Source organism: Squalius cephalus, assembly GCF_949319135.1.
Source record: "Squalius cephalus genome assembly, chromosome: 24".
In the NCBI taxonomy this organism is placed as follows: Eukaryota; Metazoa; Chordata; class Actinopteri; order Cypriniformes; family Leuciscidae; genus Squalius; species Squalius cephalus.
Window position 1 is genome coordinate 26,768,471 of NC_137145.1, and position 27,881 is coordinate 26,796,351.

The window sequence follows — 27,881 nt, forward strand, 5'->3', positions numbered from 1 at the left end:
CACAGGCGTGGAGTCGGCCGTCTTGTCCGAAGACACAGGCGTGGAGTCGGCCGTCTTGTCCGAAGACACAGGCGTGGAGTCGGCCGTCTTGTCCGAAGACACAGGCGTGGAGTCGGCCGTCTTGTCCGAAGACACAGGCGTGGAGTCGGCCGTCTTGTCCGAAGACACAGGCGTGGAGTCGGCCGTCTTGTCCGAAGACACAGGCGCAGAAAGAGGAAGAGGAACAGATTCAGGCTCAGGAACAGATTCAGTCTCAGCGGGACGAGACTCTTGACGGGCGGACGTGACCCCTCGGGTCGACCTCCTTAGCCCCCAGCCGGTAACACAACTTAATTGCCTCATCACCCAGAGAGCAAGAGGCAGCGAGAGGAACAAACCCCCAGGTGTACTGGAACAGATCGAGGCAATCCAGGGCCAAGGCCGCGATCTGTCCAGCGAACTCCCGGCTCATGCTGGGAAGATCAGGCGAGATCCGTACTGCTGGATTCCTGGAGGTCATAGCTGCTGGATCTGGGTGTGGCGAAGTCTTCTGTCACAAAACTGCTCAGAGACACGAAGTAGGAGAGATCCAAATGCAGCTTTATTGTATGGGGCAATCCAGAGGCGTAATCCAATGTACAGGCAAGGGTCATACACAGGCAGGCAGTCAAAACAAAGAAACAAACAAACAAACAAACAAACAAAACAGACAGGGACCAGAGGCAAGAGAGTAATCCAGGGACCAGAGGCAAGATAACCAAAACCAAGAGACAAGACAACCAGGAGAATGCTCAGTAATGCAGTGTAACACTTAAACAAGACTTCGCGGTGAGTGAATGAATGAACATGGTATAAATAGACTGAGACTAACAGGATAAAGAGACACAGGTGAATGCAATCAGTGAATAAGGTACAGGTGAATGTGATCAGTGATAAGTGATGATGAGTCCGGGCAGTGAGTATGGGAAATGTAGTTTGTGAGTGATAATAGTCTTATGTGGATTGCCCTCTGGTGGCTCTCAAGGGCACTCCAGCTGGTGACCGTTACAATTAGAAATATGAAATATGAAATATGAAGTTGTAAGATAATTGTATGATTAGTGATTCTAACAGGTCAATTTAGCTCAAAAGAATTGTTAATTAATTTATAGGGAATTTGAAAGAATCACTTATTACGACCGAGCAAATGACTCGTTCAGGGTTCATTTGAACCTGCCGTAACTATCAGCTCTGCAACGGATATAAATATCCAAAATATAGTGAAACACTATTTATTAGCAAGGTAACTTAGATCAGCAGTTTAAGACATTAAATTCGTAAGCACATAACACAAGTAAGACTTCTCTTTAAACTACAAACAAGACTTTATTGATTATTCTAACACATAAAACTAATATCTAACACAAACACACGCACACACACATTCATACGAGTTGCAGAAAGGAATAGAGTGAGGAAAGAGTGAGATGATGAGTGAGATGATGAAATCTCAAGATTCTATATGCACTTATAAGACATGACCTGAACGAACCATCAAACATTAATTTAACCTTTCTATCGTTTCGTAGGTTATTAAATCTATATCAAAATACACCAGTTCAGCTTAAGAGTCTGGAGGTTACTTGCTCGTTTTGCGTTCCTTTTGGGAATTCCTTTGGTCTGCGTCAAAGGGGGTTTCCCGTGTTCTTTCTTTGGCTGGTGTCCCCGTGCTTGGATAGATGGGGCGGTCAGTCACGTGGGGTGCTGGCGGATGAATGAAAGTCTCTGTTGAAGCTGGCTTTGCAGAAGAAACGTGGACCGAAATCTTGCCGCAAAACTTAACTTAGAACTGAGACTCACAACGGAAAAGAAAGGAAACTAAGAAAAGAAAGGAAATTGAGGCGAGAGTAGATGATGGCTTGAATGAAGTTGTTTAACCCATGTTCTTCTGATCTTGATTTGGGTTCTTTCGTCTCTGCGCGTCTACATGGTTACTTGTCTGGTTTAGATCTTTATCTCCCGCTGCATTTTTGTTCTGCACTAAAACTTACTTTGTTCTGGTGTTAAAATTTTAAACTCAAATGTCTGCCCAGCCTCCTGGATCAGTTCTGACCAATTAGACACTGTCTTTATTTAGGAGGTGGCGTTCTCTTCACTTCTTATCATAAATCAAGCTTATCTGTGCTCTCCTTACTCTCTAAGCTCTAGCAGAGAGGAAAGAGGCCACAGTTTAGACATTATTACTATTATAAGAATACGGAACATTTCACACAGATTTCACTCAAGCCATCTTTTGAATTAAGAACATACGATCATACTGATAGGAAGCACGACACACTTTCATTCAAGCATCTAATAGTTATAACAATTAAATGAATTATATGGGATCTAAGCATATTAGACACACACATATATTGTAGACACAAAATAGAATCATGTAGTTGCATGATGTTTGATTATAAGTCCATCGAGAATTGTTCTGGGATGATTTTTATCTATTTTTGTAGTCAAAGTCTCAGTCTCTTTGGTTTGAAGTGATTTCAAAACTCTGGGTCATTCAGAGGAGACTGGGGTCTGTTTTGTGTCTGTGTGGAGTCCAGCAGCTTCTCTGCTGTTATCTTGATCGAGCACTGAGCTGTGCCATCTCTGAGCCAATCATTCTTTTCCAAGCTATCTCACATTGACAAGTTCTTCCTTTAGTTTGGCTCATCTCTTTGAAGCTTGCATGGCCGTAAAGTTCTTAGCTGGGGGTTTTCGTTGGTTAGGTAGACTGGCTGGAGCCTTCTTTTATGGCTCTGGGGTTGGTGATTTGGTGTCTGGAATGTTGAGTTCTGTGTGGAATTATGTTTGAACAAATCACCTGGAAGATTCATTTGTATTTGATTTGCACTCAATCCTACAAAGTCAAAAAAATGGTCCAAAAAGTTAAGAGAAGATATCATTGCCCTTCACAAACAAGGAACAGGATACAAAAAGATAGCGAAGACACTAAATGTTCCAAGAGACACCGTTGGAAGCATAGTTAGCAAGTTCAAAGTTAAAGGAACAGTGGTTACACTACCTGGACAAGGCAGAAAAAGGAAGCTATCGACGGCTGTAACCAGATTTCTGAGAAGGCAGGGTCAGAAAAACCCTTGAGTGACTGCAAAAGACCTTCAGCAAGACTTGGTAGCAAGAGGCACTGAGGTTTCAGCTTGCACAGTAAGGCCCATACTAAACGCACGCGGTTTCCATGGCAGAACTCCAAGACGTACACCACTACTGACCCAAAAGCACAAGAAAAGTGCTCAAAATCATATAAATGAGCCACAGAAGTTTTGGGAGTCTGTTCTGTGGAGAGATGAAACAAAACTGGAACTTTTCAGCCCTATGGATCAGCGGTGTGACTGGAGGAAGAAGAATGAAGCAAATGCTGAAAATAACACTCTGCCTACAGTTCAGCATGTTGTGGCTCAGTGATGCTCTGTGGCTGCTTTACATCCTCTGGCACTGGAAACCTGCAACGTGTGGAAGGCAGGATGGATTCATTGAAGTATCATGCCGTGCATCATGCAGTATCACTGAAGCTTGGGAGTCATTGAACCTTCCAACAGGACAATGATCCCAAGCATAACTCAAATTCCACCAAGGCTTGGTTGCAGAAGAAGTCCTGGAAGAGTCTACAGTGGCATCACAGTCACCTGACTTAAAGGGGAAATGAAGCAGTCAATCAAGTTTACATGATTTACAAGATGGATTTCCACTATAATCAACAATTATATAAGAAACATGACAAGTGTAAACATATAAAAGAAAAAAGAAACACCGTTATATCTTTCGCGGCCAGGGATTGTGCGGTATTCTAACATGTGACGTCACGGGGTTGGTTGGCTTTAATAAACCTGGCTGAATGTAGGAATATCCCGACATCAAACTGTCTACACCACGGTGTTTTGACCGCGAACAACTAACGACGTCTAACGTTATATGTTATTTAAAGCAGATGGACTCTGACACGGTGGGCATCGCAGTACAACAGCCACACTGACACCAGGTAGCGTTGCCAACCCGCTCTTCGCCCCAAACCACCACCGGCTGTTCGACATAACGACGTACCACTGCTCGGTTCCCACGCCGTATCGGCTCAAATGCATATATTAATACATGCTAACTTACATGGTGTTGACAAAAGACAGGAATATGATGGCAGACATCGCAAACAATGTTTCCATGTGCAGTTTGTTAACATATGATGTTAGACGTCGTATTTTTGTCTGGTACTAATAAACTTGACTAAGTTAGCTAAACACTAAGTTAGTGTTAGCTAGTTCATGCTTACAGCTGTTAGCTAATAATGACTGTAATAACGTTAGTTGTTCGCGGTCGAAACACCGTGGTGTAGACAGTTTGATGTCGGGATATTCCTACATTCAGCCGGGTTTATTAAAGCCAACCAACCCCGTGACGTCACATGTCAGAATACTGCACAATCCCTGGCCGCGAAAGATATAACGGTGTTTCTTTTTTCTTTTATATGTTTACATTTGTCATGTTTCTTATATAATTGTTGATTATAGTGGAAATCCATCTTGTAAATCATGTAAACTTGATTGACTGCTTCATTTCCCCTTTAAACCCCATAGAAAATCTCTAGTGGGATTTGAAGAAGCCAGTTGCAGCACACAAACCCAGAATATTACTGAACTGGAGGCCATTGCTCTTGAGGAATAGGCTAAGATTCCTCAGAAACGCTGAGTGTCTGGTTATACATCTCGTCTGCAGAAGGTCATAACAACAAAAGGGTGTTTTACTAAGTACTAAAGATGCTTGCCTTGGTTGAATCATTTTGAGACTGCAGAAGTCATTAAAAGTTGCATTTTCAGTTGTATTTGGGGAATCCACTTGAAACATTTGTTGTGTCGAGCTATTTCAATTACTTTTGTTTGATTTGTTCATTGCAAACAGCTGAAAGTCTGTAAATTTTGCCATTAACACTGATTTGCAATGATGATTGAATAATTTTGATTACAACTGTATGTTTTTCATGTAGGGAAGATCGGGAAGTGTTTAACACATTTTGTTTAAACTTCATCAAATATGGACCATTGTAATAATTAAACATATAGACAGCAAAAAAGCAAATACCTGGTAAATATGGAATACATATAATCAACATAGGCGAATTAGGCTCTCTCTCAATTGTTGCAAATGTAGCCCTATATACTGTTGCATTCTCTGCAATCTTTCTGGGGTTAAATGAAGTAAGATGATATTTTTATATTTTTATTTCAAACATTTAAATGAAAAACTTGTGTGGATGTTAACCAGATGTTTTACTTTCAAACCAAATTTTACTTTTTTACTTCAAAATTGTTTGTTGTCACAAATCTTTTACATTTTTACAGAGACTTTTTGTGTGCAATTATGTGTCTATCTACTGTAGATTTCTGAACAAACCAATAAAAATGCAATAATCTAATAATTCTGTTTTTCTTTAGCATCATGAACAGGGTATTGCATGAACCATGAAAATATGACATTAGGACACAAGGATTAGACTTACATCTGTGAGTGCAGTGGTCACGGATGGGAGCAAGACTGTTTCGTGTGAGAGCAGTTTCTCTAACCCTCAGAGGGTATTTTTGTTGCCTTGTAGAGCAGCTAACTAGTTTTTTAAAAGGGTAGCTTGAAGGGGCGTCATATGTAGAATTCAGAAACCCTTGGTATTAGCGACACCGGTGGCCGTTAGGTGAAAACTAGGGCCAGCAGCTTATTGCATATGCTCAGGTAACGCACAAGAGACTGATCGTGATTCAAGACCCTGATATACTCACTGCGGAGGTCTTTTTAATTCTTTGCTTAGAAGTAAAAGAATTCAGAAATACCTCTACAGCGAGCTATAAAAAAAACACCACACCACAAAGCTGTTACAAGAGTATACTTCAGTAACTTGTCCTTTATGAGAAAACGGCATTAACTTCACATTAACAACTTAACTTGACGGTGCCATTTGAATTTGTGACACATCTGAGATACATACCTCCTTGTTGAATGTAGGCTGCTTCGGTCACTGCTCTTCCTGCTTGGATGCGCTTTACTGGTCCTGCTTGGGTGTGAAAGCGCTGCTGGTAAATTGGATACACTGATATGTTGTACCGCTCCAGTTTTACAAAACCTTTAGAAAGGGGAAAAGACTTTGGTCACCTTTAAATGCCAGCTACATTGCTCTTAAACACTGAAACTGCAACTATATGTGTGTGTGCATTGTGATATATATATATATATATATATATATATATATATAGTTGGCACTACTATAATATTTTTATACAAACATAATATTAAATTTTTTTGGGCATTGAGACAAGAACAGAGTCAAAACCAAAACTTCTCTGTTTCTGTTTCTTCCGCAAAACTTCAGCTTAAACGGTGCTGTGAAAAATAGTTTGCCCTGACTGATTTTCTGTATTGTTGAATATCTTTCATGTATTTGAGAAATTTGTAGAGCTGCACGATTAATTGTTAAAAGATTGCGATCTTGATTCAGATCTCATTCCTAAACAACAGGGATTCGGCTGTGTCTATCAAACCTTTGACAAAATCACAGCGAACATTCAGATCTGTGCTTTAAACCGGAGAGAGCAGTTGTCATGTATAGGTATGAAACAGCTTCACAAACAGTCTTTTCAACCACACAGTATCATTATTTCTGTGTAACAAATATTCAAATGATCACAGAATAATAATGATAATGATTGTATCAATAATGATTGTATCAATTACATCAATGTGTTAAAAATGCATTTGTCATTGAATCATTCATTCAAACTGATTTTTTTTTAAATAATTCAGATTAATTAAACATTTTAAATAGACTACAGTGTTGGAAACTTTATTCCTTCATCGAAGCAAGACCAGGAGATGTTGGGATATCATTCAAGCAGAAGTTATTCTTTATTGAGGACTTCGCTGAGCGTTGCTGCAGTCATCCAACAATCTAACTGAGTTCTATACAGTATAGTTTTTATACATTTACAAGGAGGAGGGACTTTTGGAGGTGGAGACAACTCAAAACAAAGCAGAGGGATGAGTTGATTCAATCAAGAATCAGCATAACACTATCATTCAAATGATCCAATCAGCCTGACAGTATCACCCATACCCTCACATGATCATAGCTTAACTTGGACCATGACACTGTTCAGGAGATCCATACAGATAAAAAGGTTAATGTCCGACACCTGGGTTGCTTGATTTAATCTTATTTGAAATATCATCATCTATGCCTCAAATGCTAAAATCAGTAACCTAAATTAAACATTTAATAAATTTGTAATCCTTCAGTAGCAATTCACATTTTGTCAAAACCTCTAGTAAATCATATGCTATTTTGTTTAGTTGTCTGTTCAGAATCGTGGGAAAATCATGATTCTGTTTGAAGCAAAAAAAAAAAAAAAAAATGTGATTCTCAATGTATCCAAAACCGTGCAGCTCTAGAAGTTTTCATAACACCCCGAAACTCAGTGTGAAACAGTGACTTCCCCTTGCTTGCTGCCACCAACACTGCTGTAACAGCAATAACTGCAAGCAAACCCGCCACAGACACAAGATGCACGAAACATGTCTAATAAGTACAAAACAAATTTACAATGTTTACTGACAATATTATATCTCACAACTTCTACACACAATATTTGCATTTTAAGGACTGAATTAATGTTGTTTAAATAAAAGGGACAAACTGAACAAAGTAATATGCACAGCTTAAGTCAACATATTTAACATTTTTATTCACCTTTTATTCTATTCATTCAGCTGTACCACCGACAATCAGTGGATTCTAATGTAAATAAATAAGCACAGATTCCATGAAGGCCAGTTTATAAGCCAGTCGAGCTTTAGAAAATATAGCGCAGGTACCGGTTAGTGTGGTGGTGTTGACGTTGCGAGGAACTCTCTTCCAGTTTGGCTGAGGCTTTTCCTCTTGCAGATTCACCCACTCCACCAGGAATTCAGAGAGATGAGCGTTGCCAGGATGAGTCCACTCCACCTGCAGCTCTTCATCACGCACCGACCAGCTCACACTCTCCACGCCAGGAAGCTCTGATGAACCACAAACACATCACACGTTACACCTTTCATATGCCCTATTCTCTTATCTAACCTTCTACAATACAGCACTATTGGATGGACAGACAGACAGACAGATAGATAGATAGATAGATAGATAGATAGATAGATAGATAGATAGATAGATAGATAGATAGATAGATAGATAGATAGACAGAACAATAGATAGACAGATACATATCAAAACACACACACACACACACACATATATATGTATATATATATATATATATATATATATATATATATATATATATGCTCTTACATTAAACCATTCTATTGTCCTATAATCGTATAATCGGTTAAAATTTTGTGTCCCTTTTCCAAATTAACTTCAGTTCTTTTGGAATTTCATATTTTATTGTGTATCTTAGAGCTAGAATTTTAATTCATGTATATCACATACACACACATGGCCATTATGATATCAATATGGCTGACTTTTCACATCCATCACAACAAATTAATTTATTACCATTATATTACACTATCTTTACAAATGAAATGGTTTTTTTTGTTTTCAGTTAAAACGGTGTTGTGTTAGCGACCCCTAAGTTAATGACTAGTGATCTTTGCAATGGAAGTGAATCAATCAAAAACAATAGGTTACTATCGTAACCCCGGTTCTCTGAAACATCGAGTGGAGAGATCCACCTATGGGAAGGGCATCCGTACCTGACCTCTGCAGAAGCATCCAATTGCACCAAGTCTGGCTAGACAGACAGAAGCGTGCAGCCAATGCCAGGTGAGGCCACACCCCCTTACCTACGGGCATATAATGGCTGGGCGCGCTGCTATTCCTCAGTAAATATATTCGCTTCTCGTGCGGCAAGCGGGGCAAAGCTGGTGGATCTCTCCACTCAATGTTTCAGAGAACCGGGGTTACGATAGTAACCTATTGTTCTCTTTCATCATCTCGTGTTCGAGATCCACCTATGGGAGAGACATGGACAGCTCCCCGATCGCCCAATACACTCACAGTGAGGTTCTGAAAGCCAGAGAAAGACGGTCACCTCGGGGAGGCGGTGCCTGACACGTCCCTTAATCATGAACCTGCAAAGGTGACGCTACACCTAACTGCTGTGGACAAGCAGGACATGAAACATGCATGAGACACATACATGATAATAACCCCAACCCACCAAGGCACATAAACTATACCCATGAAGGGAAGTAAATGTTTGGTGACAGGAATGAACATGGCCAGCCGGCCCATTCACTCTTATTGTTTTTTTACCCAACAGGGTTGCAGGGAAGAGCTAAGAAGACCCCACCCCTAAAACCGAATGTGCTACCGAGGTTCTGGTGACATCCAGCCAGTAGTAACGCACAAAGGTATGAGGAGAGGCCCAACTGGCAGCGGAGCAGATGTCCTGCAGTGACACTCCCCTAAACAAAGCCCAAGAGGTGGCTAAGCCCCTTGTGGAATGAGCTCTGATGCCCCTTGGGGGCTGCACTCCCTTTGCTTCATAAGCCATAGTTATAGCGTCCACAACCCAATGTGAGAGACGTTGCTTCGATATGGGACTCTCTCTGTGCGGGGGGGCCCATGAAACAAAGAGCTGGTTGCTCTTGCGGAAGACTGAGTTCAACTCCAAACCCAGGAAAATGACATTCTGACTGGGCGTAAAATTGCTCTTGCTCACATTCACTCTGAACCCGAGAGATGTGATGTGCGTGAGCACACGGCAGGTGTCCTGCAACACTTTCTCCTTCGATTTGGCTATAATAAGCCAATCATCTATGTATGTCAGAATCCTCAGACCTGACATTCTCATGGGTGTTAAGCCCGCCTCCGCACACAGACAGGAGCACCGGGGTCTTAGACTGAGCCCAAACAGCAGAACTGTGAATTCGTAACATGTGCCCTGGTAGGCGAAACGAAGAAACTTCCTGGGCCCTATTTTAACGATCTGAAACGCAAGTATCAAGTGCAAAACGCAAGTAACTTTGTGGGTGGGTCTTGGGCGCTGTTGCTATTATACCGGTGGGATAAATGACTCTTGCGCCCGGCGCAAATCTAAAATGGGTTGGTCTGAAGTAGCTTCATTATTCATAGGTGTGGTTTGGGCGTAACGTGAAATAAACCAATCAGAGCGACATCTCACATTCCCTTTAAGAGCAGGCGCGCTTGTTCTATAGCGGATTCCTATTATAACGGCGGATTTGCCAGGCGCGCGCGAGGAGCAGTTCACAGCCAAGGAGAGCAACGCTCTCGTCAGGGACGTTGAGGATGGAGAAACACACCCAAATTAACTTTGGTTAAACAGGCGTATGATAATTTGGGTAAATGTGTAAGCTAGATGTATGCTTTTATAATAAACTGATTATCTATCTATCTATCTATCTATCTATCTATCTGTATCTATCGTAATAATGTAGGCTATGATTTGCAAAAATGAAACCTGCTGCTTCTGTGTAGATGAGAGAATCAAAGTGTATGCGTGTTGTGCACACGCTACATTGATTATGACCAAGCATGCGCCCTTAAAATAGCATATGAATAACATGCGCAACGCGCCACTGACTTTAAACTAGTTTTTTTCGGTCAGTGGCGGAATTGTTTTCTAAACCTGCAAAATAGCATGAGGGAACGTTTGCGCCGGAACACGCCTCCTCTTTGTGCTGAACCGCCCCGACGTGCGTCTGTGGAGGGAAAAGTCCGCTGTGCGCAGGTGCAAAATAGGAATGATACATGCGTCGGTGTACAAAGTCAATTGTGCTGGGTGCAAGATAGGGCCCCCTGTGTGGCGGATAAATGCTTATATGGAAGAAAGCATCTTTCAGGTCGACCGATGTGAACCAGTCGTTCTGTTTTATGGCGCGGGCGAGCGAGCCATGAGTTAGCATTCTGAAATTGTATTTCCTCAAATGTTTGTTCAACACACGAAGGTCCAAGATAGGGCGGAGAGAGCCGTCCTTCTTTGGGACCAGGAAATAACGAGAATAAAATCCCAGATTCATCAGACTGGGGGGCACCACCTGAATCGCTCCCTTGTTTAGGAGGGAGGATATTTCCTCTTTCAGAATGTGTGAGGCGTTCTCTTCCGTGTGTGAAGAGAGAACGCCGTTGAAATACGGGGGTTTCATTGCAAACTGCAGTCTGTATCCCTGCATTATAGTACGCATTACCCACTCGGGAGCCGAAACAGTTTGCCAAGCCCATTCGTGACTCGCGAGTGTTCCCACCTGAGCCGCAGCGGAGCTGTGTAAGCCCAGCTGATTTATTTGTGATGCAATGGTGCCATCTAGTGGACAGACTAGGGGCGACATGCAGGGGTTCAGAAAGATTTTCTCTCTCTGCGGAGAGAGATCCTCTCTCTGTAACGAATTCATTTGATCTGTTAGTTTTAATGTGTTTTTTTGTGTGTTTTGTGTTGGGGAAACACTGGGGCCGAAGCCTTTATTAATTGGGTGAGGGGAACAGAGTGTGTGTGGTGTGGTGACACTGCTTTTGTACTTTCCCTCACAACAGACCCCCTGAACATGGGGGGGGAACACACAACGTTCATTAAACACATGGGCTGGGCAACCTCGAGAGGAGGGGAACTGACCCATCTGCGGGAGACCCTGCATCTTTTGGACAGGGGTTCGGGGACAGGAAGAGAGTCCGAAGGGCTCGTGGCCCGTGAACGCGGACTCAATGCCCCCATCGGCCGAACATCAGGCAGGCCGCTTGCGTTTCGAGTCGGTGGGGGTAGGGTTAGATGGTCTTCCAGCTGCGGCCGCGGCGGGAGTCGATTTTCCCCAGTGCTTAGCAGGCGGTGGGTTATTCTGCCGTGGGGGAGGTTTGTTGCGGGGCCTTTCCTTGCCCTGGTGGAAATGTCGTCCCATGGCAGGTGGGTTAGGCAAACGCACAGGGGGTGCCTGGCGTGGGGCCGCCTTCCTAGGAAGGCATAACTTGAAAGCCTCATCCTCCTTCTTTTTGTCGTCACACCGTTGTTGCATCAATGCGACGGCAGGGCCGAAGAGAGCCTGGCCGGGCTCCACCGACGCGCCCGCGATGCGCCGCTTCTCACTGTCCTCTTCGGGGAATGCGGGATTGGGCTGGTCAGCCCAAATAAGTGAGGAGGCGCCCTGGGAGTCCCCCGGTAGCACGTCGTCATCACCGTGTCCCCCATCCGAATCAGAAAGGCCAAGCTCGGAGCACTGGGTCGCTGCAACTTTAAGACATAAAAGCTTCTTGGGCAGCATAAGGCAATGACTGCAATTTTCCGGGTTCTCCAAGGCTTCTTGAGTGTGTTTAAGGCCCAAGCAGACCACGCAGAACGGGTGAAGGTCCTTAGCGACGATGAGCGCACAGCACGCGGCCGGGCAGGCCCGTGATAGGCTGTTCCCCGGAGAAGCGGCAGGTTTAGACAGCGACATACCGGAGAAGAACTCGGAAAAATCCATGGCGGGCAGCCGTGGAAGGAGGAGCAGGTGAAAAACGGCGAGAGCGCGGGCGGCTCCGAATGCAGAACACAGCAGAAAGGCTGAAAAGACAACTGTCACGTCTGGCGGAGGCTGATCAGGCGATATGTCCTCCTTAAGACACGAAAGTGAGCAGCGTAATCCAATGCTTCTGCAGAGGTCAGGTACGGATGCCCTTCCCATAGGTGGATCTCGAACATGAGATGATGAAAGAGAACTAACTTTAGCTGGACACTAACTTTATTCTAGAGCTGCTGTAAACCCCCAAAAGTCACTGTCACTTTAAAGGGGTGGTATAATGCAACTTTTTACAAGATGTAAAATTAGTCTCTGTTGCCCCCAGAGTGTGTATGTGAAGTTTTAGCTCAAAATACGCCACAGATCATTTTTTACAGCATGTTTAAATTGTGCCTTTTTGATGGTGAGCAAAAACGCATCGTTTCGTGTGTGTCCCTTTAAAAGCAAATGAGCTGCTGCTCCTGGCACGGGGGCGGGGCTTCAAGAGCTTTTGTGTGTGTGTGTGTGTGTGTGTGTGTGTGTGTGTGTTAACAGCTCTGATTACCTCATGCAGACAAACACTAAAATGTCAGAAACTGTTCTGCCTTTTATGTTTAAACTGAAGACAATGATGAAGACACTAGAGAAGAAGCGACAACATGTAGAATGCAACAGGACGTTTCCGAATGGTTAGTTGACGAATTTATGTTGCTGATGTGGAGTTAACTATCTTCAAGTCTTTGATTAGCATATTCTGTCATGATAATCTATTAAATTGCTTGTGTGGGAACTGTTGTAAGATGTCTACAGAGTGATATGCTATTGCATTTGTGTTATGCACTATTGCATGTGAAAAGACGTATGCAACAGCTTGAACAGACTCACAAATGTGCTCGACTACAACTCTTCCTCTTCTCAACACTGCTTGCATGTTCCCGGGGTTTATGTACCGTAAATTTTAGGGATAGTGATGTCACTAACCCGGGAGGAATGTCCTGTAGTCCCTACCAGCCATTTGTTGTAGTCCTTAAAAACAATTTCTTTAAAAGCAAATATCTCCCTTTGCTTTGAACTTTGAGCATTGTAACTTTGCAGATGTTGTTTATGCTCAAACAGCAACATTACACACTGACTAAAGTTAGAAAAGTGAAATCATGATCAACCACCCCTTTTAATTTCTTATTATCACTGTAAAGCTGCTTTGAAACAATATATATTGTTAAAAGCGCTATATAAATGAAAGTGACTTGACTATCTGGTGAAGTCCTACAGGCGTTCTGAAGGCGACAACAGAAGGGTTAAAATGTTACATGTATAATGACATTAAAAAAGTTATAAATTGTTTAAAATAACTAATGAGAAATACTGAAGTCTTTAATATACCTTGATCTGACCTTGGAATGAATAAAGTTGCATTAGGAGACTCTCCAACTGAATTGGTTGCAGTTATTTCAATGGTTGCCTCTTGTCCTGGTGGCAACTGCATCTGATGCATCTGATTATGTGCTATTTCAAGCTTCCCGTTGATATACAGGTCATATTTAATTATTACTCCGTTAGCTTTCACAGGAGGCTGTTATAGGAGACAATATTAAAATGTTTAATATTAAACTTGTAAACAGAAATTGAATATTACACTAACAGAGATTTCCACGCTGCATAAACACTATAAGATATTTTATCGTTTGCCAGGTGAAAAAAAAAAGGGATTTACCTTCCATAGTAATTTGACATTTCTATTATCACGAGTGGGCTCGATGATTCTCCACAGATCTGGTGGGCTTGCTGGCTCTGAGGAAATAAGATGGTTTAAAAATTGACTGATAAATATTAATGCAGATGCAGGTTCAATAATACTTTTGAATGTTGGGAAGTAAATAAGCAGTGATTCTGCTAACTTAAATATGCATTTTAGTAGCTTGACAGCAATTCAGCTGCTTTTTTACATCACTTTTTTAATGTCATGCTGCTTGTGCATGCTCTACTGTTTGCACACACTTTACTGTCAAGCAAGTCCAGAGAATAATCAAACTCACTCTCTTATTTATTGCATTGGAAAGTCAGATTCATTCTATTGAAGTGGTTAGTCTCACATTGTGCCTGTAAATGATCTTCTCCAATTCATTAGTGAGTCAAGTAAAATGGTACGTTCGGACTCATTATCCGCGCATTCCTGTATTTAAAACCGCTGAGAGCGACGTTTAGATGAACGTAAATATGTGCTGCGCGCATTCCTCTCAACAACAAAATGAATAAACAAAAATGACAACGGTGAGAAAACAGCAGTTCAGAAAGCATCTGATCTTAGCGATCCATGACCTCAGCAATTCACCGGCATCATATCGACAGATGAGTTCATTAAAATTACACTGTTCTGATAGTTTTAGATCTGGCTCTTTATGAGACTATAGTTTGAATTAATCCCTTTTCTTTGCATGACACATTGACATTACAATACAAAATGGCTCTTTCGACATTACCCTCAACATTGTATAAGCATTTGTTTCATGTGTCATAGATATCACATTTTCTGGATTCTCCCGGAAAAAACTTCCAGAGTCCTTCACATAAAAATCAGCCCACAGGATTTCATAGACAACCTAGGAAGTCGGGGAAGGTCTCCTTACAAGCCGTTCATAAATTGGCAATAAAAACACTATTTGAAAATCGCATGAAAATTCGTAACTTTAACTACTTTACAAATCTACAGCTTCAAAGTAGCTTCCCCGCAACATTGTTCTGAAGTCATCCTCAGTGTTTAGGAATATTTATTTTATTTTGCAATTCTAGGATCCTTCCATCAGCTGTCCAAATAAAAACAACCCTTTCAGAAAAATTAAATAACTTTGGGAATAATACAGGTCATACGGGCTTCTGCAGTGCGAACTGTAGAATTGGCGCTCCAGTCACTCCAGTAGCTTGTCACTCCATGCTGATCTTCAATGCATCGCATCTGTACCACGTATTCAGTGTAAGACTGCAGTCTAAACGACGCCGTGTGCGCTTGGGTGTAAATCTCAGGCACCTGAAAGAGGGATTCAATTCATGAATAAAACAATGTGACTTTTTTTGATGTGAGGACTATGGAATGCAAGATTAACATAATTCAAGCTTGAACTGCATTGTTTGAAATAAGAAACCCCCACTGAACCATAATGAAATGCTTTGGTAGGTAAATAAAATGTTTGATCGGTCAAAACTAAAGATCACATCAAATTTTCACTAACAATCACTATTCACATAAAAAAAATCATAATTTGTCTTGACCATTTTAAAATCTGAATTGCTTTTGTCTTTCTCGTACCTCGGTCCAAACATCGGAGTCTACTTGGCAGTATCTGATGACATAAGAGAGTTGCATAGTTGACTTTTCAATGGGACGTTTCCAAGTAACCATGAGAGATGTGGAGAAGTTAGCTTCAGCAAGAAGTTGGACATCCAGTGGTGGATTGGGTTTCGCTACAAAACAAATGCAAAAACAAAAAAACAAAAAATAATTAAAAAGTGAAGAAGATAGCTGAAGTTACGCATCCATATAGAGTGTATAATAACTCTTTCCTAATGCAAAAGCCCATATCTTACCAAACTTCGAAGCATAGCATTGAAGTTCGTCTGACCGTACTGACCCCAACCCGTTCTTCACTTCAACCCACACAATCACACTCATGTAAAATGGAAAAGTGCTCAGGTTGACGGTGCAACTTCTTGCAAGACGCTGTTTACAGCTGTTGGAAAACACTGAATCACCTCTATAAAAAGAAAAAGAAGAGGAAGTAAGTGATACTCTAGTTATTCGTCTTGAATTAAAGGTGTAACAACTGATGCAGTGTTATTAGGTACAACAGCTACTCTTACAGATACATTTTAACATGAAGAGTGTAAGTGGTGTTGAGCAGCGGATCCCGCGATCCTGGATCCCAGGAACATTGTAAGTGAGGGGAAATAGTATTGCCCTCCTGCACAGCAATGCACGTCAGATTCTCTGGTTTCAACGGAGGGTCTGGAGGTCATAAACAGAAAAACATTGAATGTAAACAGAATACCTGTACATACAGTGGGGAGAACAAGTATTTGATACACTGCAGATTTTTCAGGTTTTCCCACTTACAAAGCATGTAGAAGCATGTCTGTAATTTTGATCATAGGTACTCTTCAACTGTGAGTGACGGAATCTAAAATAAAAATCCAGGGAATCACATTGTATGATTTTTAAGTAATTAATTAGCATTTTATTGCATGACATAAGTATTTGATACATCAGAAAAGCAGAACTTAATATTTGGTACAGAAACCTTTGTTTGCAATTACAGAGATCATACGTTTCCTGTAGTTCTTGACCAGGTTTGTACACACTGCAGCAGGGATTTTGGCCCACTCCTCCATACAGACCTTCTCCAGATCCTTCAGGTTTCGGGGCTGTCGCTGGGCAATACGGACTTTCAGCTCCCTCCAAAGATTTTCTATTGGGTTCAGGTCTGGAGACTGGCTAGGCCAATCCAGGACCTTGAGATGCTTCTTATGGAGCCACTCCTTAGTTGCCCTGGCTGTGTGTTTCGGATCATTGTCATGCTGGAAGACCCCAGCCACGACCCATCTTCAATGCTCTTACTGAGGGAAGGAGGTTGTTGGCCAAGATCTTGCGATACATGGCCTCATCCATCCTCCCCTCAATACGGTGCAGTCGTCCTGTCCCCTATGCAGAAGAGCATCGCCAAAGAATGATGTTTCCACCTCCATGCTTCACGGTTGGTATAGTGTTCTTAGGGTTGTACTCATCCTTCTTCTTCCTCCAAACACGGCGAGTGGAGTTTAGACCAAAAAGCTCTATTTTTGTCTCATCAGACAACATGACCTTCTCCCATTCCTCCTCTGGATCATCCAGATGGTCATTGGCAAACTTCAGACGGGCCTGGACATGCGCTGGCTTGAGCAGGGGACCTTGCGTGCGCTGCAGGATTTTAATCCATGATGGAGTAGTGTGTTACTAATGGTTTTCTTTGAGACTGTGGTCCCAGCTCTCTTCAGGTCATTGACCAGGTCCTGCCGTGTAGTTCTGGGCTGATCCCTCATCTTCCTCATGATCATTGATGCCCCATGAGGTGAGATCTTGCATGGTGCCCCAGACCGAGGGAGAATGACCGTCATCTTGAACTTCTTCCATTTTCTAATAATTGCGCCAACAGTTGTTGCCTTCTCACCAAGCTGCTTGCCTATTGTCCTGTAGCCCATCCCAGCCTTGTGCAGGTCTACAATTTTATCCCTGATGTCCTTACACAGCTCTCTGGTCTTGGCCATTGTGGAGAGGTTGGAGTCTGTTTGATTGAGTGTGTGGACAGATGTCTTTTATACAGGTAACAAGTTCAAACAGGTACAGTTAATACAGGTAATGAGTGGAGAACAGGAGGGCTTCTTAAAGAAAAACTAACAGGTCTGTAAGAGCCGGAATTCTTACTGGTTGGTAGGTGATCAAATACTTATGTCATGCAATAAAATGTAAATTAATTATTTAAAAATCATACAATGTGTTTTTCTGGATTTTTGTTTTAGATTCCGTCTCACACAGTTGAAGTGTACCTATGATAAAAAAATTACAGACCTCTACATGCTTTGTAAGTAGGAAAGTGCAAAGTAAGTAGGAAAACCTGCAAAATCGGCAGTGTATCAAATACTTGTTCTCCCCACTGTAAATGAATAAAATACATAATGAAGTAAAAGTCAATAATACATTAGCTATTAAATAATGAAAAAAACATTTCTGGCATTTCCCACAACAGAAGGGCTGCTTTTCTCCTACATTTTTATAAACAAATTAATAAAAGATTCTTAAAGGGGCAGGTTCACTGAAAACTGAAAATCGTCAATATTAACCAAATGTTCTAAAGCCACACACTAGCTTTCTGTGCGAAATAATGATTCCGTTATTTGCTGAAAACATTCTTGAAATCTCATTTAATTCAAATAGGGTTTTTTGAAGGTTGTCGGGCCAGGTGTGACCTCAACGATCATGGTCTTTGAAGAAAAAAATACTTCATTTGAAATTGAACTGAGCGCTACTGAGATCTCATAATCTAAGGCAGGGAAAGCTTATAATGACTGAAATGTCTTTTCCTGACACAAATGTCTGGATACTTGGGTACTTTGCAATATTTTTCCTCTGTGTTCCATAGAAGAAACAAAGTCAGATTTTCATTTTTGGTGGAACTATCCTACGGAGCCGCTAAAGGGACAAGGTGAAGGAAAAACATATGAGACAGGAGGACAAATTATGCCATTGCTTTTGAAGTTCTCTCGCAAATGTTTTTCGTTCCCTGAGAAACACTGCGTTCGCTCGCAAAACTTTTGTGTTCCTCCAAAAAACTCAAAAGTTTCTAAGGGGAAAGCAAAACATTTACGAGAGAATGCAAAAGCATTGACATATAATTTCCTACAATACGTACAACACTAAAACACAACTGGAGTGTGGAAGAATTCCAGCCTTTTAATTAGAAAGTAACACATGATGTGATTGCAGCAAGAAGACACTCACATCCTGGAAGGAGTGAGACTCCATAGGAACACGGTGGTATGTATGACAAGGACCTCCTGGAGGCTATGCACTTCAACCAGCCTTTCATGTCTCTGTTGGCGTTAACAGTAACACTGACGGCCGTTTCATTTATTTTATGATAATGCTGCTTTTCAATGCTGCTGTTATCTTTCAAAAACCATTCAATGTCATCTGAGGTGTAATCAGATCCCTCCCGCAGGTGACATGTCGCGGTGAAGTTTTTTCCCACCTCAACAGGAATACTACTGTTGGAGTCTGGAAGAATTTTTACACAGGTTGTAGTGATTCCTGTGTGGACAAAACACTAAATTGAGTATCACTAAAGAACAATTAAGAAACTGTTAATTGGGAGTAAATGACTTGTGACATGGCTTACCTATTGTACAGTGCAAAAACATCAAGAGTAAGAAGAAATGATGTGAAGCGTCCATTGTCACATCAAAACTGGATATATCTGAAAAAATAAAATATGGACATCAAAAGATATAGATATAGTGAATACAGACAGTGGTAATTCCCACTCAGAACATTTCATATCCCTGTAATGTATGTCTTTAGATTAAACTACATGATTTCACTGCTGTGGGTCGAGAGGATCGCTCCCATATGCTGTAATCAAAAACGTCTACAACTGAAAACTGCCCAGTTTTTAAATAACGCTCCACAGTCAGGAAAAAACCCTGCAAAAAATGTACCTGTCACTGGACCACCAATTTTTCAATGAAGTAAAGTTTTTATCCAAGAAATTAGTAATAAAGAACACTGAAATAAATCAAGAGCAGTGAGTTTTTTTGTTTGGTTTCTTGATTAATTTTCAGGTTAATATTAATGTCACGATTCATGTCTGTGTTCCCCTGTCTCAGGCCTTGTCCACACGGACACGGGTATTTTTATAACCGTGACTTTTTTTACGCGGTTCGGCCGTTCGTCCACACGGAAACGCAGTATCAGGTCACTGAAACCGCACATTTTTGAAAACCCCTGCCAGGGTGAGGATTTTCAGAAACGCCGGTTGCAGTGTTGTCGTGTAGACAGTAAAACCGGGGTTTTTGCTTCTGATTCAGGCTTCTGATTGGCCAACGTGGCTTAACGATCGCCGCCTGCTGGTGTGGCATGCTCTTGACAACGCATGATAGCGTGTTTTTTGCATTTTCATGTAGGCGGAGATTTCTTTTAAACCGAGCATGTGTGGACGGGATTTTTTTTTAAAACGCAGGAGGAAAAACTCCGGTTATAAAAATACCCGTGTCCGTGTGGACTAGGCCATATTCTATGTTTAGCAGTTCCCCGTTATGTTGATTAGTCTTCCCAGGTGTTTTTCATTAGCCACACCCCCTTGTTATCTTGTTTAGCTTGTCTGTCTGTGTATTTAAGCCCTGTGTCTTGTTTCAGTCTTTGTGAGTTCTTAATGTTGTATGTTGGCTGTTCCTGTTCCTGAGTCGCTGTCTGAGTTTATTATCTTTTGAGTTTAATAAAACCTGTTGCAATTGGATCCTGCTTCTGCATCTGCTTCAGCCGTCAGCGTAACAGGACTTGGTATCTCTGCCCACACTGCCAAAAGAACCAAAACCTGGTTCAATGACCATGGGATTACTGTGCTTGACTGGCCAGCAAATTCGCCTGACCTTGTGATGGATTTTAATTAATCAACTTTAATTAATCAACTAACTTTTTTTTTTTTTTTTTTGCAGGAACGACATTCATATGCTTTTAAATGTTTCCAAACTCTTTGGGGAAAGCTTGTTACTTTGAGTTTGAGAGTGTGTGTGTGTAAATAACAGGAAGGGGAAGTGAGTGTGTGTGTGTAAATAACAGGAAGGGGAAGTGAAACTAGACCGATTAGAGACAGATTACTAATTCTCAAAACCTTGTGATAAGTAATCACAAAATCAGAGTTTGCTTGTGCCAGTGACAGAGACTTTGCGTCTGATATCTGAATTAGGGTTCTAAAACCCTTTGCAGTTTGCTTGCTTGTGCCAGATAGACTAAATGCCGACAGTAGATGTTCGGGGACGTCGATTTGTTGACGAGACCCAGATAGTTAGGTTTAGGGAAAAATCTACCACAACCTTCTATGGGGCATTGCCAAGAGAAAGATGAGAGACATGAGACAGAACAATGCAGAAGAGCTGAAGGCCGCTATTGAAGCATCCTGGTCTTCATAACACCTCAGCAGTGCCACAGGCCGACAGCACCCATGCCACGCTGCACTGAGGCAGTAATTCATGCAAAAGGGCCCCAAACCAAGTACTGAGTACATATGCATGATTATACTTTTACAGAGGGCCGACATGTCTGTATGTAAAATCCTTTTTTTTTATTGATTTCATGTAATATTCTAATTTCTGAGATTTTGAATTTGGGGTTTTCATAAACTGTAAGCCATAATCATCAAAATTATAACAAATAAAGGCTTGAAATATCTCACTTTGCATGTAACAAGTCTATATAATATATTAGTTTCACCTTTTAAGGACTGTAAAATAAAGTGCTACTATATGAAGAATTTAAAGGGTTAGTTCACCCAAAAATGAACGAGAATACTTTTGTGTGCAAAAAAAACCCTCTAATTAATTAATAATTAAAGTTAGTTTATAATTAAACTAATACCGACTTTATTCAACTATTGATTTTCTTCTGTGTGGGCCTGGCGCATGCGCGAGAACTGAGAAGATGACGCTCACGATCATTTGATGGGAAAGTGTGAAAGGTAAGCAATTCATTTTGCGGCATTGGTAAGGCACTTTTACGTTTTCTTGTTGGCACATTTCATAGACAGTATATAAACTGGACACAGCGACCCCATTGGATTCAACAGAGAAAATTGAAGTCAATTAGAAGCACTCACTTCCTGATGGCTGAGCGACTGCACAGACTCAACCTGAGCTTGACGACGTAGATGTGACATGAGCAACCTGTCTGTCTTCTAGTAGCTGTGCCAAGAGAAATCTGAATCATTCCCTTCCGAAACTTGCAGAGACGGAGAGTGTGAGTAGGAGGTGTCCATGAAGCAGGAGAAGCTTTTGCTAAGTATTCTGATTAATTATTTTGTCATTTTGCCTCCACATCCCCCCGATTGCCCGCGAGCTTCTCCTCCTGTCCATACGGTAATCTCTCTACTGTGTGACAGAGAGTCGCATGGTTATGACGCAATCGTTAGCCTATTTTTACAAAAACTGCTTCTACGGGGCCATAACGTAAGATACAAGGTAATGGAGCCTTTTATACATTTTCGTCTTTCTTTAGAAATAAATAATGGACAAATGGAGTCTTTAAACACAGCTCTACTTAGTGCTATTGCCTAACGATTACAGCCCCATTGACTCCCTGTGCCAATGCAATGATGAAGTCAACAGTTGGATGTGTCAAAACTTTCTTCAGTTAAACAAAGACAAAACTGAAGTCAACAAAGAAACAAAGATGAAGTTCTCAAGGTGAATGCATACCTTCACTCTAGGGGTCAAACAACTAAAAATCAAGTCAGGAACCTTGGTGTGACACTAGAGTCAGACCTTAGTTTCAGTAGTCATGTCAAAGCAATAACTAAATCAGCATACTATCATCTGAAAAATATTGCAAGAATTAGATGCTTTGTTTCCAGACAAGACTTAGAGAAACTTGTGCATGCTTTCATCACCAGCAGGGTGGATTACTGTAATGGACTCCTCACTGGCCTTCCCAAAAAGACCATAAGACAGTTGCAGCTCATACAGAACGCTGACGCCAGGATTCTGAGCAGAACCAGAAAACATGAACACATCACACCAGTCCTCAGGTCTTTACACTGGCTCCCAGTTAAATTTAGGATTGATTTTAAAGTATTATTACTGGTATATAAATCATTCAATGGCCTAGGACCTCAATATATTGCAGATATGCTCACTGAATATAAACCCAACAGATCACTCAGATCACTAGGATCATACCAAGGGTTCACTCTAAACATGGCGAGTCCGCTTTTAGCTACTATGCCAGCCGCAACTGGAACCAGCTTCCAGAGGAGATCAGATGTGCTCCTACTGTAGTCACATTCAAATCCAGAATCAAAACACATCTGTTTAGCTATGCATTTACTGAATGAGCACTGTGCCAATGTTCGTCCGACTGTACTGTACTGTATTTTATTTTTTATTTTTCTAAACTGTTTTAATTATTCTTATTTCTTTTTATTATTTTTAATTTCTTCTATGTAAAGCACTTTGAATTGCCATTGTGTATGAAATGTGCTATATAAATAAACTTGCCTTGCCTTGCCTTAAACGCCTCAGATGTAAAGTTATTCGCTGTCAAAGTGACGCCAAAATGAATGGGAGTCAATGGATTGCTAACAGCAGGTGAGGGTCTGCTAATCAATGGCGGCGCCTGAGGAAGCTTCAGTTTTTTCCGAAACATTGGCCCCCTGGCACATTTACGTTTTCCCATCTACGTCATCTCCTCAGTTCTAGCACATGCATCGTGTCTCTCGTGAACTCAGAGGCCCACACAGAAGAAAATCAATAGTTGAATAAAGTCGGTATTAGTTTAATTATAAACTAACTTTAATTATTAATTAATTATAGTTTTTTTTTTTGCACACAAAAAGTATTCTCGCCGCTTGATAAACTTAAGGTTGAGCCACTGTAGTCACTTGGACTATTTTAACGATGTCTTTACTAACTTTTCTGGGCCAGCAGAATGAAATTACCTCGCAGCCTATGAAGGAGTGAGCCAGCTCTCAGATTTCATCAAAAATATCTTAATTTGTGTTCTGAAGATGAACAAAAGTCTTATGGGGTTGAAACAACATGAGGGTGAGTAATTACTGACAAGTCAAGTCAAGTCATCTTCATTTATATAACGCTTTTAACAATGTAGATTGTTTCAAAGCAGCTTTACAGAGATAAACGTATAATTAACAGTAACAGAGATTGTTTTGGCTTTATAGCGGTTCTTTAATAAAGTTATTTTCCAGCTAAAGTTAGATTTGATTGATTTGCTTCCGTCGCAAGGATCATTAGTTATTAAATTAGGGGCCGTTAAGACGACACCATTCTCTCTACACAGACTTTAAACGCATACCTGTGATAAACGCTGATGGCGTTCACATGCGCATTAAGAATCGGTTCTCTTACGAGAGGTTCTCTCGTATTGCGTAAGTTGCTTACACTACGGGTAAAGTCATCTTTTCTTGAGATATGAAGCCAAAACATTATCCTTAATTTTTGTATTTATTGTCAACGCAGTGCAGCAGCTAGCAGACCCATAGCAGGCTATCTAGCATGCTCATTGGCTGCCCTGCGGCAACTGCAGCAGCCTACCACTGAGCCCTGTGTGACGTCACGCTTCGCACCCTCACACGTCACAGCCCGCCAGAATGGGAGTGGCTTAGCGTATAAAAGGACGGGCTCGGGGGCTGCTTCCCTGATTTTCATCTCTTCAGCGAGCTCTACGCATCGCTGGATCCTGAGAGAAGCCGCCGTCGTTGAATCAAGCCACTAGCAAGCAGAGGAAAGCGCCTGAAGAAGCCGGTCATCTTCGCCGCCTTCAGCCATCCGTGCCTGCCGCGCTATCCGGCGACAGTACCCTTTTGCTCTGCTGTGTGTGTTCGCCGCTGCGACACACACTTTCTGTCTAAAAGAGCGCGAGGCGTTTTTCTCAAAATGCCTCGCACTTCCTGTGGCTCTTGCCAAGCCCCGCTCAGTGCCGGAGACCGCCACGTTATCTGCGCTCTCTGCCTGGGTCGAGAACACGCAGCCCTCGCTCTCTCTTCGGGGGGCTGCGTCCATTGCGAAGAACTTTCAATGTTGACCCTGCGGGCTCGACTTGAAGTGTTCAACGCCGAAGCTGTCACTCCGCCAGTCTCTGCTGGGCCGCGCAAGAAGAAGTGCCGCTCCCAGAGGCCACCGGAGTCTGATGTGGCATTCAAGGGCTCGCCGGACCCTTCCCTCGAGCCTCTCTTTCTCCTTCTCCGCCCCCCTCCCGAACGCGCAGCTGCCGGCTTCGGCCCTCACTGCCGTCGCTTCAGGGGATGCAGCGGAAGGAGATGCCGCCGGTGACAGCTGCTCCATCCTGGCCTCGGACAGTGAGGAATGGTCCGGTTCTCACCATTCTGCCTCCTCTTCAGTCCAGGAGTCCGGCCGGACGTGGGCCGGCGTGGACGCGGAACTTATGCGCCTCCTTTCTAAGGCCGTCGACCAGCTTGGCCTCGAGTGGTTACCGCCTAAGGAGCCCGCGCCTAACAGACTCGACGGCTGCTTTCTTCATCGCCGCCAAGCGCCCGCATCCAGGTCTGCACCCTTCCTGCCGGAGCTCCACGCGGAGCTTTCTAAATCGTGGAATGCCCCATTCTCCGCGAGACTCCACTCTCATGTCTCCTCGGCGCTCTCCCAGGTTGACGGCGCCATCGAGAAAGGATACAACACTATCCCCCCAGTGGAGGAGGCGGTAGCAGCGCACCTTTGTCCGCCCTCTGCGTGATGGCGTTCAAAGGCTGCCCTCCCGTCCAAAGCCTGCAGGACCACATCAGCTCTCGTCGGCCGCGCTTTCTCAGCCGCTGGACAGGCCGCCCTGCACTCAATGGCAGTCCTGCAGATCCTCCAGGCCGATCTCCTCCGTGAAATGGACGAAAAAGGTCCGGACCCTGCTGCCATCACGGATTTACGGAGCACGTCGGATCTCTCCCTTCGTGCTACTAAATCCGCGGCTCAGGCTAATGGAAGGTGCATGGCCTCGCTCACCGTCACGGAGAGGCACCTCTGGTTGATGCTCGCCGACATGAGGGAATCTGAGCGAGCCGCATTTCTTAATGCACCGCTCTCCCCCACTGGTCTCTTCAGCCCAGCGGTAAACGGGATTGTCGACCGTTTCTCGGAGGTACAAAAGACCACGCAGGCCATGAACCTCTTCCTGCCTCGATGCTCTAGCTCAGCTGCAGGCCGCTCTCGAGATCAGCCTCCTGCGCGAAGCTCTACCCAGCGCCCAGCCCATCCTCTGTCTTCGCAGCGACGACAGGGCGGCCGCCCTAGATCGCGCTCATCCAGCCGTCACAGGCCGCCTCCCCCGCGGGGACCCCGGCCTAAGATTGCGTTGAAACCTGAGCACGCGAAGTCCTCCTAGTGGCCGCAAGGAGGAAGAGACGGTTGAGTCCCGCCACGCCCGGACCACCGCCAAAACGTTCCGCTTTGTCAGTCCCATTAAGAAAGGCTACTGCAGAAGTGTATTTTGCACGGCGACCCAGAGAAATCTCAAAAAGAGTGTAATGTCTGGTTATCCGGCTCACGCCGTTGGTGTTTTAAGGGTAGAAAATGTGCCCACGTCTCAGTGTTCACCCCTACACACAAGCACGATAACCCCCGTGTCTCTCACTCTCACAGAGCTCACTCTCATAAAGCCGGCAAATGCCGCTCGAGTGTTAGATGTAGGAAATGTGCCCACGACCCTGTGCCCAGACCTACTCACTGCCCGCTCTGTTATACGGTCAAAACTGCCTCATACCAGTCACGTTATGAATGTAAGTCCTGTGCCCGCTCACAAGCGCTCACACTTACTGACAAACACTTTACTCCCGGCTCTCTCACGAAATGCTCCCCGTCCAAAGCAACCGGGACATCATGTGTAAAACGGCCAGCCATCGCTGTCAGCGAGCCGCCGTATTCAAGCACCGAGAGCGCGCGCTCCGCGCCCATATCTCTGGTTCAGGTTCTCGACCCCACCAAGTGCGGCGATCGAAACCCGGAGGCCATTCTGCCCCTAGCTGTGAATGCAGAAGCATGGGAAGCGATTCCAGGTGTGTCAGAATGGGTGCTGAGCACAGTAAAACAGAGCTATTCGTTGCAGTTCGCTCGCCGTCCCCCGCGCTTTCGAGCACGGACCGAGACGAGAATGAATATGGAAGTAGCACACCTACTCTGTGCAAAGGGGCCTTAGAACTGGTATCTCCTTCTCTGGGCGAGTCAGGCTTTTCGAGCCGTTACTTCCTCGTGCCCAAGAAGGACGGAGCTCTCAGACCTATCTTAGATCTGAGATATTTGAACAAAGCTCTCATGAGAAGACCGTTCTCACAACCAGACAAATCCTCACGCAAATTCGCCCGAGGGACTGGTTTATTTCTCTCGATCTGAAAGACGCGTACTTTCAGATTCAGATAATACCCCGTCACAGGCCATTCTTGAGATTCGCCTTCGACAGTCAGGTATATCAATACCATGCATATATCAATGCATGGACGTGGCTCTCGCTCCCCTGAGAAATCAGGGTATGCGGATTCTGAACTATTTGGACGATTGGCTGATTCTGGCACAGTCAGAGATAGAACTTATATCTCACAGAACAGTGCTTCTCAGCCATCTGGAAAGCCTGTGTCTCACGGTCAATTGGACCAAGAGCTCATTACTGCCCAGTCAGTCAGTCTCTTTTCTGGGAATAGAGCTGGACTCTGTGGCTATGACGGCCCGCTTGTCGACACAGCGCGGCGCGCGGCGTGTTCGACATCTGGCCGCGTCTTTCCAGAAGGGCAGCATCGCTCCTCTGAAAACATTTCAGAGAATGCTAGGCTGTATGGCGTCAGCTGCAGCAGTGCTTCAGCTGGGCTTACTGCGTATGCACCCGCTGCAACGCTGGCTGAACGCTCGAGTGCCACACCGAGCCTGGGATTCCGGCGGCATACGAATCAGAGTGACCCAGAGCTGCGTTTCAGCCCTGGAACCCTGGTTAGCGGCCGACTGGTACCAGCGGGGAGTGACGATGGGAGCTGTCTCGTACCGAAAGGTCATCTCGACGGACGCCTCCAACTTGGGGTGCTCTTTTCGAGGGCAGGCCGGTCTTTGGCCTGTGGTCAGACCGGGAGAAATGCCTTCATATAAATTGTCTATATCTATAT

General features: G+C 43.4%; 1 protein-coding gene across 1 annotated transcript in view; it reads right to left on the minus strand.

The window, feature by feature from the left end:
* Positions 1 to 253: 253 nt before the first annotated feature.
* The window catches only part of LOC307152069 (interleukin-6 receptor subunit beta-like), a gene marked incomplete at its 3' end in the record, with an annotated part of 33,212 nt that continues 5,584 nt past the window's right edge, over positions 254 to 27,881 (minus strand). The window contains exons 2-13 of the mRNA XM_079860463.1: positions 19,401 to 19,478; positions 19,004 to 19,312; positions 16,339 to 16,477; positions 16,060 to 16,226; positions 15,782 to 15,936; positions 15,346 to 15,502; positions 14,192 to 14,268; positions 13,861 to 14,050; positions 7,858 to 8,040; positions 5,978 to 6,112; positions 5,823 to 5,834; positions 254 to 510 (exon numbers count right to left, since the gene is read on the minus strand). Coding sequence (XP_079716589.1) covers positions 254 to 510; positions 5,823 to 5,834; positions 5,978 to 6,112; positions 7,858 to 8,040; positions 13,861 to 14,050; positions 14,192 to 14,268; positions 15,346 to 15,502; positions 15,782 to 15,936; positions 16,060 to 16,226; positions 16,339 to 16,477; positions 19,004 to 19,312; positions 19,401 to 19,455 — 1,836 coding nt within the window. The 5' untranslated portion in view covers positions 19,456 to 19,478. The remainder of the gene's footprint in view (positions 511 to 5,822; positions 5,835 to 5,977; positions 6,113 to 7,857; positions 8,041 to 13,860; positions 14,051 to 14,191; positions 14,269 to 15,345; positions 15,503 to 15,781; positions 15,937 to 16,059; positions 16,227 to 16,338; positions 16,478 to 19,003; positions 19,313 to 19,400; positions 19,479 to 27,881) is intronic.